Here is a 16,388-nt window from a genome sequence, read left to right on the forward strand (position 1 = left end):
CATCAGGGGAAGAGGTTAGACTTTTGCACTGTTGTCTTCATGGGACCTTTTCATCAACAGACAAATTATACTTGGGAAAACACTTTTTTTTTTTTAAAGTAAATTGTTTTTGGAGCACCGTTGCTTTACAATGTTATGTTAGTTTCTACTGTAGTCAAGTGACTCAGTTATATGCATACATATATCCCCCCCCTTTTGGATTTCCTTCCCATTTAGGTCACCACAGGGCACTGGTGATTTTCTGTCCTCTTATTATGTAGGAAACATTGATACAAAAATGATAATATGTGAGCTGAAACAGACTTGTGTTGGGAGAGTGGCAAAGAGTGTGCACACTGAAGGAAAAGATCTGTGTTTGGAGGTTCCCACTTGGATGTGTCACTAGATGATGATTCATCTTGGCAAAAAAAAAAAATACACTTCTTGATTTGAATGACTCCAGGGTTGATGTTTGAACACTGTTATTTTTCTGACGTAAAAATGACTTCAGTCTGGTGAGATATGTTTATAAATATGTTAGTCCCTTTATTTATTAGGAAAGTCCAAGAAATCTGTATTTAGGGAGCCTTCTAAGAAGTCTAGATCTAGTGTCCTCTAAGATTTAGAAAATCTAAAGCAGTCATATGTGCAGTGTATGAAACTGATAGGGGTACATATGTGGAAATAAGGCTCGGCCAGCTGCTGGTGCCCTCCAGCGCCTTCCGTCTCCCGCTGTCACCCACAGATGACTTGGGCGCCTCTCTGTACTCCTCCTTGGACTGCATTCTGCTGGCCTCCCTTCTGCTGCCTTGAGCCTGGGTCACTTCGGTGCCCTTGCAGATGACTTACCTAAAACGTGGCTTTTCAACTCCACGACCTCCGTATTTCCAATGATCTTTTCCTCTGCCTTTACTCAGTCATCCGCTGTAAGATTTATAGCCTGGCCTTTGTCATGAAAGCTACCCAACCTCCCAAATCTCCTCACTTAGTCTTTCCGCTCCGCCTCTTCTTGGCATTTCAGATGCTACCGCCACAACTATTCCCTGATCTCAGCGCACCCTCCGGTTCCTTGCCTGGCTCATCTACGTGATCTCTTTTCAGCAGTTCTCTCCTGTCTTCACTTCCCTTATTAGTCAACTCTGAATCCTGGATCCAACTGTCGAATCCGCCTCTTAGGTGTACGCTCCGTGTCCTCTGTTCCTTGTCCTTCTGGGATACTCATGGAGGAAAACAACTCCACCTTCTCCAAGCTTACTCTAGGTTGCCAAGACAATCCTGAGAAAGGTGATGCAACCTGGCAGAACACTTCAATTCTTGCTTTTTTTACCGCAATCGGGCTCTGCATTGCCTGGAAATCCACTATGTTTCTTGCGAGCTGTTTGCTTCCCACATTTTTGACAACATCATCTCAAATCTTTATTTCTCCCCTCAAACCTTCTTGTGTTCTCTGGTCCTTATTGACTCTTCAGAGAAAATAGAAACCATCTGATGGAAACAACCTCAACTTCCTGCTAACGAATCTTCAGCCCGGACTGCTTCTGTACCCACTGTCCCTGCTTCCTTCCTGTTCTTCGGTGGAGGTGCTCCTCCTCCTTTCAAAGGCCTCCCCTCTTGCTTTTCCCTTCATCCCACCTGCTCCTGCTTTCTGAAAACTCTGTGTTCAGGGGCTCTCCCATCTCACTCCTCTGTCTTCAACTGCTTTTCCTCCCCGATTGGCCCAGCATCTCAGCAGAGCTGTCTACACTTGTCCTCACTTTCCACTCCCCCATTCGTATAACCCCATCTATTTGACCTCTCGCTACTCCTCTGCAGTCTTAGAGATGAAGTCACCAGGGCCCCACTTGCTGCATCCAGTAGAGGCTGTCTTGTTTTGATCTTACTTGATTTCCCAGTAGCATTTTACTTGGCTGAGCACTCCTTGCCCCTTGGCGCAGTTTTTCCCTTGTCCTCAGGGATGCCACTCTTCTCGTATTTCTTTTTACTGCTCAGGTCGCTCTTTCAAGCTGCTTTTCAGCCTCTCCTGCTCTGAATTATAAATGTCTGGCTTCTCTGGGGTTTGGTTCTGGACTCTTTCGTCACTCTGCACTCTTCCCCTCGGTGATTCGCTCCAGGCCATCATTTCGCTTTCTGTCTCGACAGCAGTGACAGCCAGCCTACTGCAATTTATCTCCAGACTCCATGTCTCTGTCCAGCTGACCACTCTGGACATATTCACTCAAAACCTCAGAGGCAACTCTGACTCAACAGGGTCAATGTAGAGGGTGTCAACTCAAAAAAAAAAGCACAATATGAGAGTTGCAAGTTGAGTTTTATTTGGGGCAAAATCAGGACCATAGCTGGGAGACAGCACTTTAGATAGCTCTGAGAAACAGCTCCAAAGAGGTGGGGCGGGGTGGAGGGGGGAAGGTCAGTACATGTGTCATTTTGGTGAAGGGGGCATTCATGCAATCAAGCACTTATCTTACTGAAAGTTTTCTGCTAGTCACTAGGGGCAGATGTCATCATGAAGGAATTTAGTGCTTTTCTAGATTGATGAGATGCAAAAATTGGGCTCATAAAGTCAGCTCCTAAAAATATCCAACTATCTGAAGACCTGTTCTGCCAGTTTTTCCAGAGCACAGAGTGCCTCATTCCCGATTTCCGCCCTGACCTCCCAACACAACACACAACCGCTGTATTGAGGTTCAGCGGTTACAGCAGCACATGATTTAATCCTCAGAGGGGTGGATGGCAAGCGCCCTTGGCAAGTGCCAATTTGAAGTTGACAAGTGTATCACCCTCCTCTGCAAACCGGCTTTGTCCCCACCCGGTTGTTGGAGTCAGAAACCTGAGGTTTGTTTTGGTCATCACCTGCTGTCGCCACCCTCATCTAAGCAGTTGCTGCATGTCTGATCACTCACACTTCTCTCAATTCCTGTTTCTTACCACCTTAGTCCAGACTGCAATTTCCTCTTGTCTGGATTGCTAGCAAACGGCCCCTACATGGTCTTGTTCAGAAGATACGTATTTTTCTCTCTACCTAATAGCTTTCAATAGCTTCCCTTTGCTCTTAGGTTAAAGTCTGAAAATTTTACCCCTGCCAGTTGCTTCAAGCTCATCTTAAATCTCTCTCCCTCAAGCATGACGTCCCTCACTTATTGGGCTTCATTTTTTATTTCCTTAAACAGTTTAAGTTCTGTCCTACTTCCAAGCCTCAGGTTATGAGAAGGTATGGAGAGGGCAGAGGGTCCTGAAAGGTCCCGGTCCAGCTATCAGTAAAATCACCCTTGCTTCAGAGACACCTGCTTCCCATTATTCTCAGTTCTAAAGGGCCTTTACTTAAAAAAAAAAAAAAAAAAAATTTACATTTGTTTGGTTTTTAATTGAAGGATAATTACTTTACAGAATTAAGTTGGCTTCTGCCAAACCTCAGCATGAATCAGCCATAGGCATACATCTGTTCCCTCCCTCCTGAACCTCCCTCCTGCTTCCTTTCCCCTCCCACCCTGCAAGGGGTCTTTAATATATGGTTCTCCCTGCTAATGATCTCAGCGCCTCCCTCTTTGTTGGCCAGCTGCCACTCATTCTCCATGTCCAGGTGAATGTCACCTTCCCACGGAAGCCTCCCTCTAACCTGAGTCAAGGTGAGTTGCTCTCTTAAAAGCTCCTATTTCTCATTTAGTTGACGTCACAATTATAATAAAATTGTGTTGTTAACTTTGTAATGTCTATTTCTGCCCCTAGCTATGAAATCCATGAAGGTGGATTCCATGTCTGTCTCACTGCCTTTTTCTTCAGCCCTCAATATAGTACTTACAGCGTAACAGGTTCTGAGTGAATAAATGTACCTCTCATAACAACTCTGATTTGAGGCAAAGCCCAGAGAGGAGCCCATCCTGCCTGTTTTTATTTGAACCTCATCCTTGTCACATATGTATGTGGAAATTCTTCTTCTTTTTTTTTTTTTTTTTATTTTCATTGCAGGTTACTTACTTTACAATATTGTAGTGGTTTTGCCATACATTGACATGAATCTGCCATGGGTGTTCATGTGTTCCCTGTATGTGGAAATTATTCTATAAGGTGACTTGATTAGTTATTTATGCTGCATTCTAAGTTCAGTCACTAATTAAACCCTGGTGGAGAGATTTGATAGGATCCGGTTGGGGAAATGATATCCTCTTCCACCCCCCCATAATCCAGGAAGATGTTTTCAGACACACATGCCATTCCCGGTTGTATATGGGACGAACTCTAGGCTCTGTTATACAATGGCCTTTTGATCTTGGGAAAAAAATTTTTTTTTCTTAAATAGTGGTAAAAGAAAAAGCAGGTCAGTAGGCTGACTCACTTTTCAGGTTGTTAGCAGGGAAGTAACAATGATGGATAACGAGCATGTATGAACGAAGCTCAGTGTTGTAATCAAGCGAAACTTTCTACATAGTTAATCTAATCTATATGTAATGTAATGTGAACTACTACTGCTCTGGAGGAAATTAGGTGTTTATGTTAGGCAGTTCACTGCCACTGCTGCTGCTGCTAAGTCGCTTCAGTCGTGTCCGACTCTGTGTGACCCCATAGACGGCAGCCCACCAGGCTCCCCTGTCCCTGGGATTCTCCAGGCAAGAACACTGGAGTGGGTTGCCATTTCCTTCTCCAATGCAGGAACGTAAAAAGTGAAAGTGAAGTCGCTCAGTCCTGTCTGACTCTTTTCGACCCCATGGACTGCAGCCCACCAGGCTCCTCCCTCCTATGCAATTCTAATGACTGTAATTCATATGTATATTTTTTAACTTTATCAAGCCAAGTATTTCTGAGTCCAACTTCAAGCACTCAAAAAACTATCATCTCCCGTTTTCCTTCTTCAACGGTTCCTTTTGCTTTCCTCTTGGAAGTGGTGAGTAGGGAGGAAGAAGGCGTCAAAATGGAAGGTATAGGTCTAGTGAACAGCACACAGGGGATGTCCGGCTTTTGTCCATGGTGTTAGCACTGATCTTACCCTCTCTCATGTGAGCATTTTCCCAAATGTCTGAAGAGCATGCTGTGCTGCTCAGTCGTGTCTGACTCTTTGTGACTGGGTAGACTGCAGCCTGCCAGGCTCCTCTGTCCATGGGATTTTCCAGGCAAGAATACTGGAGCGGATTGCCATTTTCTACTGCAGGGGATCTTCCTGACCCAGGGATTGAGCCTGTGTCTCCTGTGTTGGCAGGTGAATTGTTTACCTCCCTGGAAGCCTGGAGCTGCTTTAATTAGTTACTCTGCGCTTTACATGTATCCACGCCTTTTTCACTCATGACAACAGCACCTTGAAGGAATGATTGCTCTCTCTGTATTATAGAGAATACTGAAGTAGGTCATGTGGTTTGCAGCCAAGACTGAGCAGATTCCAGAGCCTGCCCATGTCATGCGGGTGCTGTGGAATAAGAAGTAGTCTGTGTTATTCCCATATCCTCTCTAGCCAGAGTGCCGAGCTTCAGCCCTGCTTGGAGAGGGGAGCGGTTGATGACACACAGATCACTGGGAAGCTGTTTGGAAAATCCCCCGTGCAGACCTTGTAGACAAAGGAGCATGTTCTGGAGGAGGGTTTAAGTGGAAGTGGGTCTGGCTGACTGAAAATCTGATGCTGAGCTTAGGAACTGAGGGCTTGAAGGGAACTTACTGGTTTTAAAGCTTTTGGACTGCTGGAACCAATTTTTCTCAGAGAGTCTAAACTATTTTGACTGGTTAAATGTGTTTTTAAGGATATAACTCCATTTTCTGATTGTTTATCAAAGGTGTGATATATAACTACCAAGGAGAGCCTTCAATCAGCAAGAGGTAACCTGTTTTTCCATACAAAGTGGCTATTACTTTAGTCAAGCATGTACCACAGCTTTTTTTGGAGTCTGGACAAACTTACGGGAGGTAGGGGGTGACAGATGTACAATTCCCACTAGACTTCTTCAAATCTTGGACGTTATTCAAGGGCAATCCTCTTCTAGCCCATGAGTGCCTTCAAGAACCCACATGAACGGCCCCAGTCCAAAACCATTGGTACAGACCTAGTTCCTTACTTTATTATTGAGGAAAATGAGGCCCAGACAAGGTATGTAAAGTCATCAAGTGAGTTAGTGCTTAAAAGGAGTATTAAATAATGGGACACATACCACCTGGGACCCACCAGCCACTCAGAGATACAGCGTTGACTGGTTCATTCTGCAGCCAGTTCTGTAGTTTATGTGAGTTCAAAGATCTTTCTGCCATTTAAAATTTTGGGTGTATGTTCTTATGCTCCAGCTCCTGTTTTCTTGGAGTGTTATGTCTGCTTTTCCCTAACTTGCCCTGGGCCTAGAGCTAGTTCCCATGTTCAACAGTCAAATCCACTTGAGGAGTGTTTTGAGGGGAAACAGGCCATCGGGTGGGCGGCTCTGCCATCTGGCCGCTCCTCCTCTTTCCTCTTTCTGTTTGTCTTTGACCTCATCCCTTCCTTCCAGATTGTGCCTTGCCCCCAGGGTGGAAGCACGTGCGGCTTTCTCTCTGATTCTGCCTTTGTTCGGATGGATAACCACACTGTCATCACAGATTTGGGGAGCTGATCTCACAGGGCCCACTCTCCTCCCCTCGGCAGCTGGGACCACAGACAAGCAGAGTCTCACTCTCCACTGACAGCCAACCTCTGCTGTGAGGGGACTGGCCGACATGGGAGGAGGTGAAGAAGTTTGTTCTTCTTAGAGAATAAAGATAGGAAGCAAAGTCCCCATCCAAGCCTCATCTCTGCATCTCATGTCCCTTCAAAACACATGAACATCTTCATACCTGACATTCCACTTGACTCTGACATCACACTGGCGCATTAGTTAGCTCAAGCTGCCATGACAAAGTGCCAGAGACTGAGTGTCTTCAACAAAAGATGTTATTTTTCTCAGTTCTGAAGGCTGAAAGTCCAAGATCAAGGTGCTGGCAAAGAAGGTTTCATCCCAAGGCCTCTTCTCCTCACACGATCTCCTTTCTTTGTGCTTGGGAGGAGGTAGAAGACTCGGAGACCACACATGCATGAGCTCTCTGCCATCTTTCCTTATTAGGACACTAATCTCATCACAAGGTCCCCATCCTTATGACCTCATCTAACTCTAGTTCCCCTCCAAAGGACCCGTCTCCAAATGCCATCACAATGGGGATTAGGGCTTTAACACATACATTTTGAGGCAACACATTCAGTTCACAACACCTGGAAAACAAGTTTTGCTCATTTTCCAGATGAGACGCTGAGGCTCAGAGAAGTAATAATATTAGATTGAACCTATAAGAGAGGACTGGAGAAGGCAATGGCACCCCACTCTAGTACTCTTGCCTGGAAAATCCCATGGACGGAAGGGCCTGGTGGGCTGCAGTCCATGGGGTTGCTAGGAGTCGGACACGACTGAGTGACTTCACTTTATTTTTTCACTTTCATGCATTGGAGAAGGAAATGGCAACCCACTCCAGTGTTCTTGCCTGGAGAATCCCATGGATAGGGGAGCCTGGTGGGCTGCTGTCTATGGGGTCGCACAGAGTCGGACACGACTGAAGCGACTTGGCAGCAGCAGCAGCGTAAGAGAGGACCAAAGAGGATAGGATCCTTGATGATGACCTATCCACGCACTCTGATATCTACCCAAATCTCCTCCTTTCCTTTGACAATCCAGAAGCCTGATGGACGGTTCAAAGCAATTCCCTCTAAATTCTTAGAAAGGTGTAGTAGTTTTAAAACATGTCCACAGATTTGCCGGTGCTCTGTCCTTCCAAAGGTGGAATCTGAGTCCTCCCCCCTGGAATATCCTTAATGATGTGCTTCTAACAAATGGAATGTGGCAGAAGTGATGGTATGCGATTTCTGAGGTTAGGTCAAAAGTATACCGTGACCACCCCCCACCCCCCTACTTGGATCATTGGCTCAGGCAGACAGCTGCCGTGTCGTGAAGATGCTCAGGAAGCTGTGTGCAGCGGCTCATGTGGCAGGAAGCCAAGGCCACCTGCCAGCGGTCAGTGATGCGCTGAGGCCACTTGCCAACAGCCCTGTGAGTGTGCTGTTGGGCATGTGATTGTCCAGATCCAGTCAAGACTTCCAGTGACTGCTTCCCCAGCTGTCGTTTTGACTACAGCCTCCTTCGAGACCCTTGCTGTCCCAAGATTCCTGACCTATGGAAACTGTGAAATAACAGACGTTTGTTGTTCTGAGCTGCTATACTTGTGGGGGCAGGGGGTGCAATGATAGGTAATTGGTACCAAGGGAAAGGCGTTTCGTGCTGCTGTTCTCATTGGTCCGTTCTCCACATCACTCATGTGGCCCAGCCCGAACAACACTTTGAGCATCAGTTTCTTCTTACAGAAAACAGCAACAAAATATCATCAAGTGTAACTGGTGCACATCGTGCATGCCGAGAACGGATTGGCTCAAAAGAAGTGCTCAAGAAGTCAGTTTTTGACAGCATGTTATCAGCAGTGTGGGTTCTCTAGGTGAGTTTCTTTCTAGGTGAGATTTCAGATGCCCACTTCCCTCATGTGAGGTGTCAACCTCAAACCAAAGTTAGAGTGCATTACCCGTCAGTGAGCCCGACCACCTGAACTATCCCAGCAGAGGGGCTCGTGGCTTCTTCTCCCTCTCAATATAGAGAGCCTTCCTCCCTCTTTCATTGTCTTCTGCTAGCCTCCATTCTTTTTTGTTTTTTAACTTTTTATTTTATAGCGGAGTATAGCTGATTAGGGATTCCCAGATGGCGCTAGTCGTAAAGAACCTGCCTGCCAATGCTGGAGACCTAAGAGAGGCAGGTTTGATCCCGGGGTGGGGAAGATCCCCTGGAGGAGGGCAGGACAACCCACTCCAGTATTCTTGCCTAGAGAAGCCCATGGACAGAGGAGCCTGGCAGGCTACAGTCCACGGGGTCGCACAGAGTCGGACGCGACTGAAGTGATTTAGAATCATCGCATAGCTGAGTAACAATATTGTGATAATTCCAGGTGACTGAAGTGACTCAGCCATACATGCACTCGTATCCATTCTCCCCCAAACTCCCCTCCTGTCCAGGCTGGCACTGAACAGTGAGCGGAGTTCCCTGTGCTGCACAGGAGGTCCTTGCTGCTTGGCAGTGTGTACACATCCAGGCCAAACTCCCTAACTATCCCTTCCCCCCATTCTTCCCCACTGGTAAGCGTAGGTTCATTCTCACAGTCTGTGGGACTGTTTCTGTTTTGTAAATATGCTCATTTGTGTCATTTCTTTTTAGATTCTGCATGTAAGAATTGTCATGAGCTATTTCCCTTTCTCTGTCTGACTTACTTCACTCAGTATGACAATTTCTAGGTCCATCCACGTTGCTGCAAATGACACTATTTTATTCTCTTTAATGCTAGCCTCCGTTCTCAACCCTAACCTTTCATCTCAGAATTTCAGCTTTGATGCTTCCCACTTCCTTCCTATGGTTACTTTAACCGGAGTGAGTCAGGTTTTACTGAAAAACTGACCACAGCCGCTCGGCTCCCACCCTCCTCCAACCAGGGCTGCCTGAGCAGAGGGTGAGGGGGGTTGGGGTTCCTCAGCCCTTCTTTCCCCTCTCTGCCTCGAGTCATGGGGCTTTGAGCAGGGCTTCCCCAGCCACCATGCCCCTCCCAGCAGACCGCAGTCTGAAGCCGATCTCAGGTTTGTCTGGCAGCTCATGGAGAGAGCAGAAACGCGGCAGCTTGAGTCCTTGGGCCGCCTTGCTTGTATTCCACCCTACTGGGTCCAGCCTGTTGCCTCTGAGCTCAGCTCAAGGAGAATTTGGTAGATTTTAGGTGTGAATACCAGTGACAGCCAACTGTGTGCACTAGGACCGTCTCCTAGGGTCCGGAGACACTAGCCCTTCATCTCAATCCTTGCAGTAACCCGGGCAAATTAATATTCACCCCTGGCACTTTGGGGCTTGAAGAAGCAGACAAGAATAACAAAAAACAAGACGAACAAAACTCCACCAAAACCCCCAAACCAAAACGCCAGAAAAGTTCCTCAGCCTAGATTTTCAATTTTGGTATGTACAGAACCTCATCCTTAGCCTTGAAAATTAGCACGATCATGAAGGATCATTCTTTAAAGGATTGAGTCTGTGAGAAGACGATGGTGGCCTTCGCTCTTGGCATTTGAAGGGGTGACCGCTTTTCCCCCGATCAGGTTTGGAGGCTTCCCTTTTCTGGGAGGTGGTATCCAGCTTTCTTTCCCTGGAATGCAGAATCCATTCATCCACTTCCCTCTATCTTGGAAACTTTAAGGGAACATTTTTAGCCAGACAGAAGTCAACCAACACCATAACATGGTTTTAATGACTCATTTATTTATTCAAAATTAAAATCTGCTATGAAGACAGACAAACAATGTAACATTCCCAGAGGAATTGAGTTGCTTCTAGTTCAAACTGAGTTCTATTAGAACCAATTTTAGGTTGTTATAAATAACAAGCTGACCACAGCTTTCAGGAATGAAGTGGTTGGGGAATGAGGTCAGGGGAATCCCTCAGAGCCACTGGACTATTAATCGTCAAAGCGGCTCCCTGGTTTCTCTTCCTAAGAGCGTAAGAGTCTCGATAACACTCGGGGAGCCCAGGGACCCGGGTGGGTCCAGGGACAAGCGAAATTAGAGGGCGGTCAGGGAAAACAGCCCAACAGCTGGCAAGCATGGTTAGGCTTGGAATGGAAACTGCAATTGGCTCCACAAGGAACATTTCTTTATATAACTTACAATTTCTTTTTAAACACTAAAATACCATAGGGTATCACCCTATGGAAACAGCTTAAACACAGGTGAAATTAATAAATATTGAAAAAAAAGTATAATATTCGGCTTCTTCCTAAATAGCTCACAGAGAAGCTCAGTAAATAAATATATGTGGGAGCTGAGGTATCAGAGGTAATAAATACTCTAGGGGAGAGGCACAGTACAGGTCTCCAGGGAGCTGGCTCTGCTCTCCCAGAACCCTGGATTGGATTTCAGAGGTCTTCCGTTTACGTCATGGAGTCTAGTAGAGTCACCATCCTGGAGGTCTTCTTCCCTAGAATGCTTCACTTTTGCATCTTCGTTGTCACGTAGGTTTCTATGTAGTTGATGAAGATGTCAAACTCACTCATGGCTTTGTAGACACCCCTCTCTTGGAGCTGTGTGGGGAGACAAGACGTGTTCAGTGAAAACTCCCTCTGAGCAAGTGAGTGGGTCCCTGCTGGGAAGGTCATGACCCTGGGCCTAGAGGCTGCACTAGCTTGCTTGCATTGGGAGATGAAGGACAGACTCTGGGCATCTGGAGAGATGCCGGACTGTCAGCAAAGGCTATGCGTTGCCCTGGACCTTGCCCGGTGGGCAGCAAGAGGAACATTCACTTTGCAAAGTGTGGTTTTTCGAACGGTGCTTTTCCAGCAATTTTAAACGTCATGTGCTCACGTGACGCTTATTCAATATCTGATGAAAACACATTAGCGGAACCACTTTGAAAGAAAGACAATGAGAGAGAGAGAGAGAGAGGTAGCCTTGTTCCTGTTTATGTTCCCCCACCCGTGGAGTGAGCAGGCCCAGCCCCGCTGCTCTGACCTACTGCAGGGAGGTTCATGGCCCCTGATACTGGAACCTGCCCAGGGTCTGTCCCCCACCCACAAGGAGGACATAGGTTCCGCGGCTTCTGGAAAATGGGGTAGAAGAGCTCATGGACAGCTGGAAGTGAGAAAGGCCACTTCGTTTGAGAGCTGAGATTCTCAGGTGCCTTGTGTGGTAAGGCTAGCGGGTGGAAAGAGAGGGGTCAAGTCACGTAAGGAGAGCTCTGCTTCCTGCTCTGGGCTCGGGGTGCTCAGGCTGCGCCCCTGGGTGTGTTTGTAAGTGCACGTTCACGTGTCAGCTTCCTGCACGTGCGGCTTCAGACTGGATCCCAACAAGCTACTTTCTGTTTCCTCTGTCACTCTCCCCAGCACCCCGCTCGCTGTGTTCACAGCTGGCGGGCCGGCCCAACCGGCAGGCCTGCGAAGGCAGGGAGCAGTCATTTAGAAACCCCCAAAGACACTTCACAGAAAACAAATATAACTGAGGTGGCGGCCCCTCACTGGATGAAGAGGTCACCCCACTTGCCGGGTTCCCACACTCCCTCCGAGCAAAGTTCAGGGCCTGCTGAGCACCTGCCCACCTCCGCCCCTTCGAGAGTGGATGGAGGTCACGGTCCTCAGGCCCTCCCCGCCAGCAGCCCAGCCTCACCTCACTGAAGACTCTCTTCACCTTCTCCACCGCCTTGCTCTTGTTTTCGCAGGGCAGAAAGCGATGCTGTGGAAAAGGAGAGAGTATGAGCAACATTGGTGGCTGGTCCCAGGTGCACCGTGCTTGGGAGACAGCCTGGGAGCAGCAGGAGGCCAGCTCATCTTGAAGGCCCACCCTGCATCTCGGGGAGGACTGAGCCTGGGCACCCTTCCCCACCAGGCAGAGAGGAAGCACAGCAAGGCAGGGGCCAGGCGGCATGTGTGTCTCTAGGAGCTCCTCCCCACCGTTAACAAGGCTGCATCAACACCTCTGTCTTGGAGTTTCCTTCCGGGCGCATCCCAGTGCCAACCAGACTGCTGAGCCAGCCCTTCTTCCATCCTGTCCTGCTTCTGGCCTGTCCCCCTCCTTGGTCCCAGCCACAAGGACCATTTCTAAGTGCCCCGCAGAGACACAGGGTCAGCCCTGCCAGCCAACCCCCTTGCCTAGCGCTGTCCTGCAAATACAGCCCAACTGATTTCTCAACATCAGCGAGGGAGCAGAGGAAACTGGTGGGGAGGGTATCATTGCAGTTGGAGGGATCAGTAATCCTGGGGGATTATTCGCAGACACTAGCCTGGGACCAAGGATCCCCCTGGCTCTTCTAAAATGCCAGGACAGTCCTGGCAGTCAGCTGGGCCCCACCTGAAGCTCTGCTTTCAAAAGGTCGAGAAGAAGAGGAAGGGGCCTTCCCTCTCCCAGGCCCTCTGCCTCTGCCTGCTCCCGTGGGGCCCAGGGCCTCTGTCCCCAGGGACAAGGGAGCCCTGGCTGAAGCTCTGGGCCCCTTTCACGTCGAGGCCGGGGACTGCTAATAACCCACAAATGACTCACAAATAACAGGAAAGCTATTGCAAATCTTCACATGTAAGCACTCAGCAACCACCCCCACCCGCGGCTCAGAAACAGCCGAGCCAGGCCTGGGGTTCCGGAGGGGCAGGGGCCCCGAGGGCTGGTGTCCCGGGGTCTCTGGGCGAGAGCAGAGCTTGAAGAGGAGGTCTCAGCACGAGCCCAGAGGAGTCAGAGCTGGCCTGCTACTCACACAGCGCCGCAGCCGGAGCCGGAGGGTCTTCAGCTTCTCCCCCAGCGAGTTCACGTGCTCCTTGATGTCAGGCCCGTGGTTCTCAGCCTTTGGCATCACCTCTTCCAGGTAAAACTGGATCATTTCCGACAAGGCTTGGCAACCCAGGTAACCCTGAGGGCGGAAACCAAGGCGGGTGGTGACCCGGGAGGAAGGGCTACACTGCCTGAGAGGACGGCTCTGTTCCCCAAGGACCTTGTTCAGTGGCCACCTCCCCCTGGAACGGAGCCCTTGGCAACACCCAACCCCCTGCCTCCCTCTGGCTATGTGCTGAGTTAAGATCTTCCCACTTCTCCTTTTTTTGAAGTGAAGGAAGCAGACCCAGCTCCCTGCAGGCGAAGAAGCAGAGTCTCCCTTGGGCACACCGCAAGCTCCTTGCCCCCGCCAAACGCACTCACCCCAGCCCTCACCTTAAAGTCATCCAGCAGAGACTGGGTCAACAGTAAGCTGTGCAGTTGGTCCTTCATTTGCTGCAAGAAGAACAGAAGGAGAATGAACCCAAGGTTTGGAGCAATACTGAGAAGGACTGTCTTTCTGATATCCTTTTATTGAGAGACTTTTTGATTTTTAATCAACACAGCCCTGTCTCCAAAAGGGAAAGGAGAGGTTTTGAAACAGGACATTCAGCAGCGCTGAAGCCCTTAGTTAAACCAGGTCCTTCCTCCGGGGATCAAGTTCTTTTAAAAACCTGGCTGATTTTGAAGGCAAGGCAGAAGCCTGCCTGGGTCCCAGTCTTCTTTCTGTAGAGCTGCGTCACGTGTGCAGGGACCCCCATTCCCAACCCCTCAGCACCCTCTGCTTTGCTGTCTCCAGCTGCAGCGCTGACCGTTCTCTGGGAGTGGCAAGCATCTTCTCCTACAGGTCTCCCCCTGTATGCGCTACCTCCAACCCATCTGTCATTCAGGTTCTGGAAGCCCTCCAAGCTGAGGCAACTTTTGTATCCCTGCCACGGGGTTTTGGGAACATCTTCACCTCCAATCAGATCTCTCCCAGCCAATGAGGTATTGAGCTCCAGAGGAATCCTTTACAGATTTTCTAGCATAGGCTAGATGTGCCTTTACATTTTTAAAGACAACTTTTCTTGCACAATCTGCTACATCACCAGAGCTCAGATTAACTCACTGAACCCACAGTTTGACCAGGGACTCTTAAGAATTTCAGCTTCGAGGGGAATGGGTGCTGAGGGTGGAGGTGAGTGAAAAGGAGGCTCTCGTGAGTGCCTGCAGAATGGCTCTTCCTGCGGTCCTAAGGGAGAAATGAAGGACAGGAGGGCTTTATACTCACAAAGAAAGTCTTCACCCTGCCGAAGGCAGCTCGGAGCTCCCGCAGCATGTGGGGCAGGCTGGTTGGGAAGTGGATACAGCTGCTGTCAGACAGGGTGCTCGCATCTCGGCTGGCTGCCACCCCAGCCAGGAAGACCAGGCAACAGAGCAGGGCTGAGCTGCTGGGCATGGCGGAGCTCTGTCTTCTTCGTTGAGTCGGACTTGTGGTTTGGTTTTGCAAGAGCAAGCCCCTGTTGTGTAGCCCTTCACCTACTGTGCCCCCTTTTATATTGTGTGAGGCCTCCCATTCACAAAAGCCACAGTGTCACTCACAGATTTCCTGGCAAAGGTTTCTTTGCCCCTCCCTTCCCTAGACCTCTCCAGCTTTGCATTTGGTGAACCTCTTACTCAAAAGTTTTTAAATATTGCATCGTAAGCAAAAGAGATGGGTGAAAAATGAACTTCTGCATATGGCTATTTTTAGGAGAAACTACCTCTCTCTCTCTTTAAAAATAATGTTCAACTTCTCTTAATTAAAAAAAAAAGTTGATTTCCTGGGGTGAACAGCTGCTCTGTACGCAGGGACCCATAGTTGTGGGTTCCATTCACGTGTCTCTAGATCACAGTGACGAGGGCAAATTGGCCATTCCAGAATACAATGTGATTAAGAAATAATATCAACTCCTCAACCTGCGTTGATATTCAGGGCTTCTTCTTGCTGGGTTGGGAAGTTACCTCAACTCTTCAGGCCTCAGTTTCCCCAGAAGAAAACAAAGATGTGAGCTAAATGTCCTCAAAGCTGCCTTCTGGTTTTTTTATGTTCCAGGATTACTCCTCAAAGTGGCCAGCTTCCCAGAGGACAGTCAGGGGCATGGGGTGTGCTCCAGATTCCTTCCCTAGCCCTGGGTTCATTTAGACTCTCAGATCTATGCCTCTAACCCCCTCCGCTGCCCCATCCTCAGGGGGTGTTAGGAGGAAGAGTCCATGCTCACTGGAAGCTGTGCCTGCCAGTCACGGGACCTCCCCGCCACTGCACAGTGAACCAGCCGAGACACAGAGGTGTCAGGTACCCTGTGCATGGGCGCCGAGGGAGGGAGCCAGAATCTGCACTGAGGTCTGCCCGACATTCAGGCCAACTATTCCCTACTCTACACTGGCCCCAGGGTGCAGAATGGAAATTTTGGATTAAAGAGGCATTAGGTTTCTTCTGGGTTGTGAACTACTTTGGCTGGAGACTCACACTTGGGGAGAAAGAAGCAGAAGTAACAAGGAAAATAAGTTGAGATTCTATGGAGGCTGGATATGAGGCCTCTTTCTCCCCTCTTCCCTACCCTTCTCCTTCCAAAGAAACGTTAGTTGTCTTTCTTTGGATTTGCACATTCGTGTGTGTGTGTGTGTGTGTGTGTGTGTGCACGCGTGTGTGCAGGGGTGGAGTAAGCCAGATGTAGTGAGGAATGTTGCCTTACCACTAGAAGGAAAGGGTGGAGACTGTGCCTTGACTCCTTCTGCAGGGGCTTCTCCCCGCCTCTCCTGTGAAGAACTCCGATCCAGGGGCCAGGAGGCCTGGGCTCCGTCATGCTTTAAACCCGGGCAAGTCACTTGACCCTCCTCTGCCTGTTTTCTGTCCATCCTGAGGGTGCAGCAGTACCTGCCTCCTGCCTGCTGGAGGGCCTTTGGGCTTCACATGGGCAGGGGATCGGGGAGGTAACTCGTGGATCCAGATGTAGGGTGTCTCCAGTGTTTCTGTTATTTCCTTGCCTTCCTGCATCAGCATTGGTGGCCCTGGGTTCTGAGCCTTCCCCATTAAAGAAGCTCACTGCACCAGACAAGGAGGGTG

The 16,388-nt window shown here is 48.9% G+C and overlaps 1 protein-coding gene across 1 annotated transcript; it reads right to left on the reverse strand.

Annotated features, from left to right (window-relative positions):
- Positions 1-10,268: 10,268 nt before the first annotated feature.
- IL10 (interleukin 10) lies at positions 10,269-14,935 on the reverse strand. The gene is made up of 5 exons (XM_005891650.3): positions 14,574-14,935; positions 13,700-13,759; positions 13,251-13,403; positions 12,176-12,241; positions 10,269-11,097 (listed from the first exon to the last, which is right to left on the reverse strand). Exons 1-5 carry the CDS (start codon positions 14,739-14,741, stop codon positions 11,005-11,007), a joined length of 540 nt encoding a protein of 179 aa, XP_005891712.1. The 5' UTR covers positions 14,742-14,935; the 3' UTR covers positions 10,269-11,004.
- Positions 14,936-16,388: the final 1,453 nt, after the last annotated feature.

This window comes from Bos mutus, chromosome 16 (assembly GCF_027580195.1).
Source record: "Bos mutus isolate GX-2022 chromosome 16, NWIPB_WYAK_1.1, whole genome shotgun sequence".
Classification (NCBI taxonomy): domain Eukaryota; kingdom Metazoa; phylum Chordata; class Mammalia; order Artiodactyla; family Bovidae; genus Bos; species Bos mutus.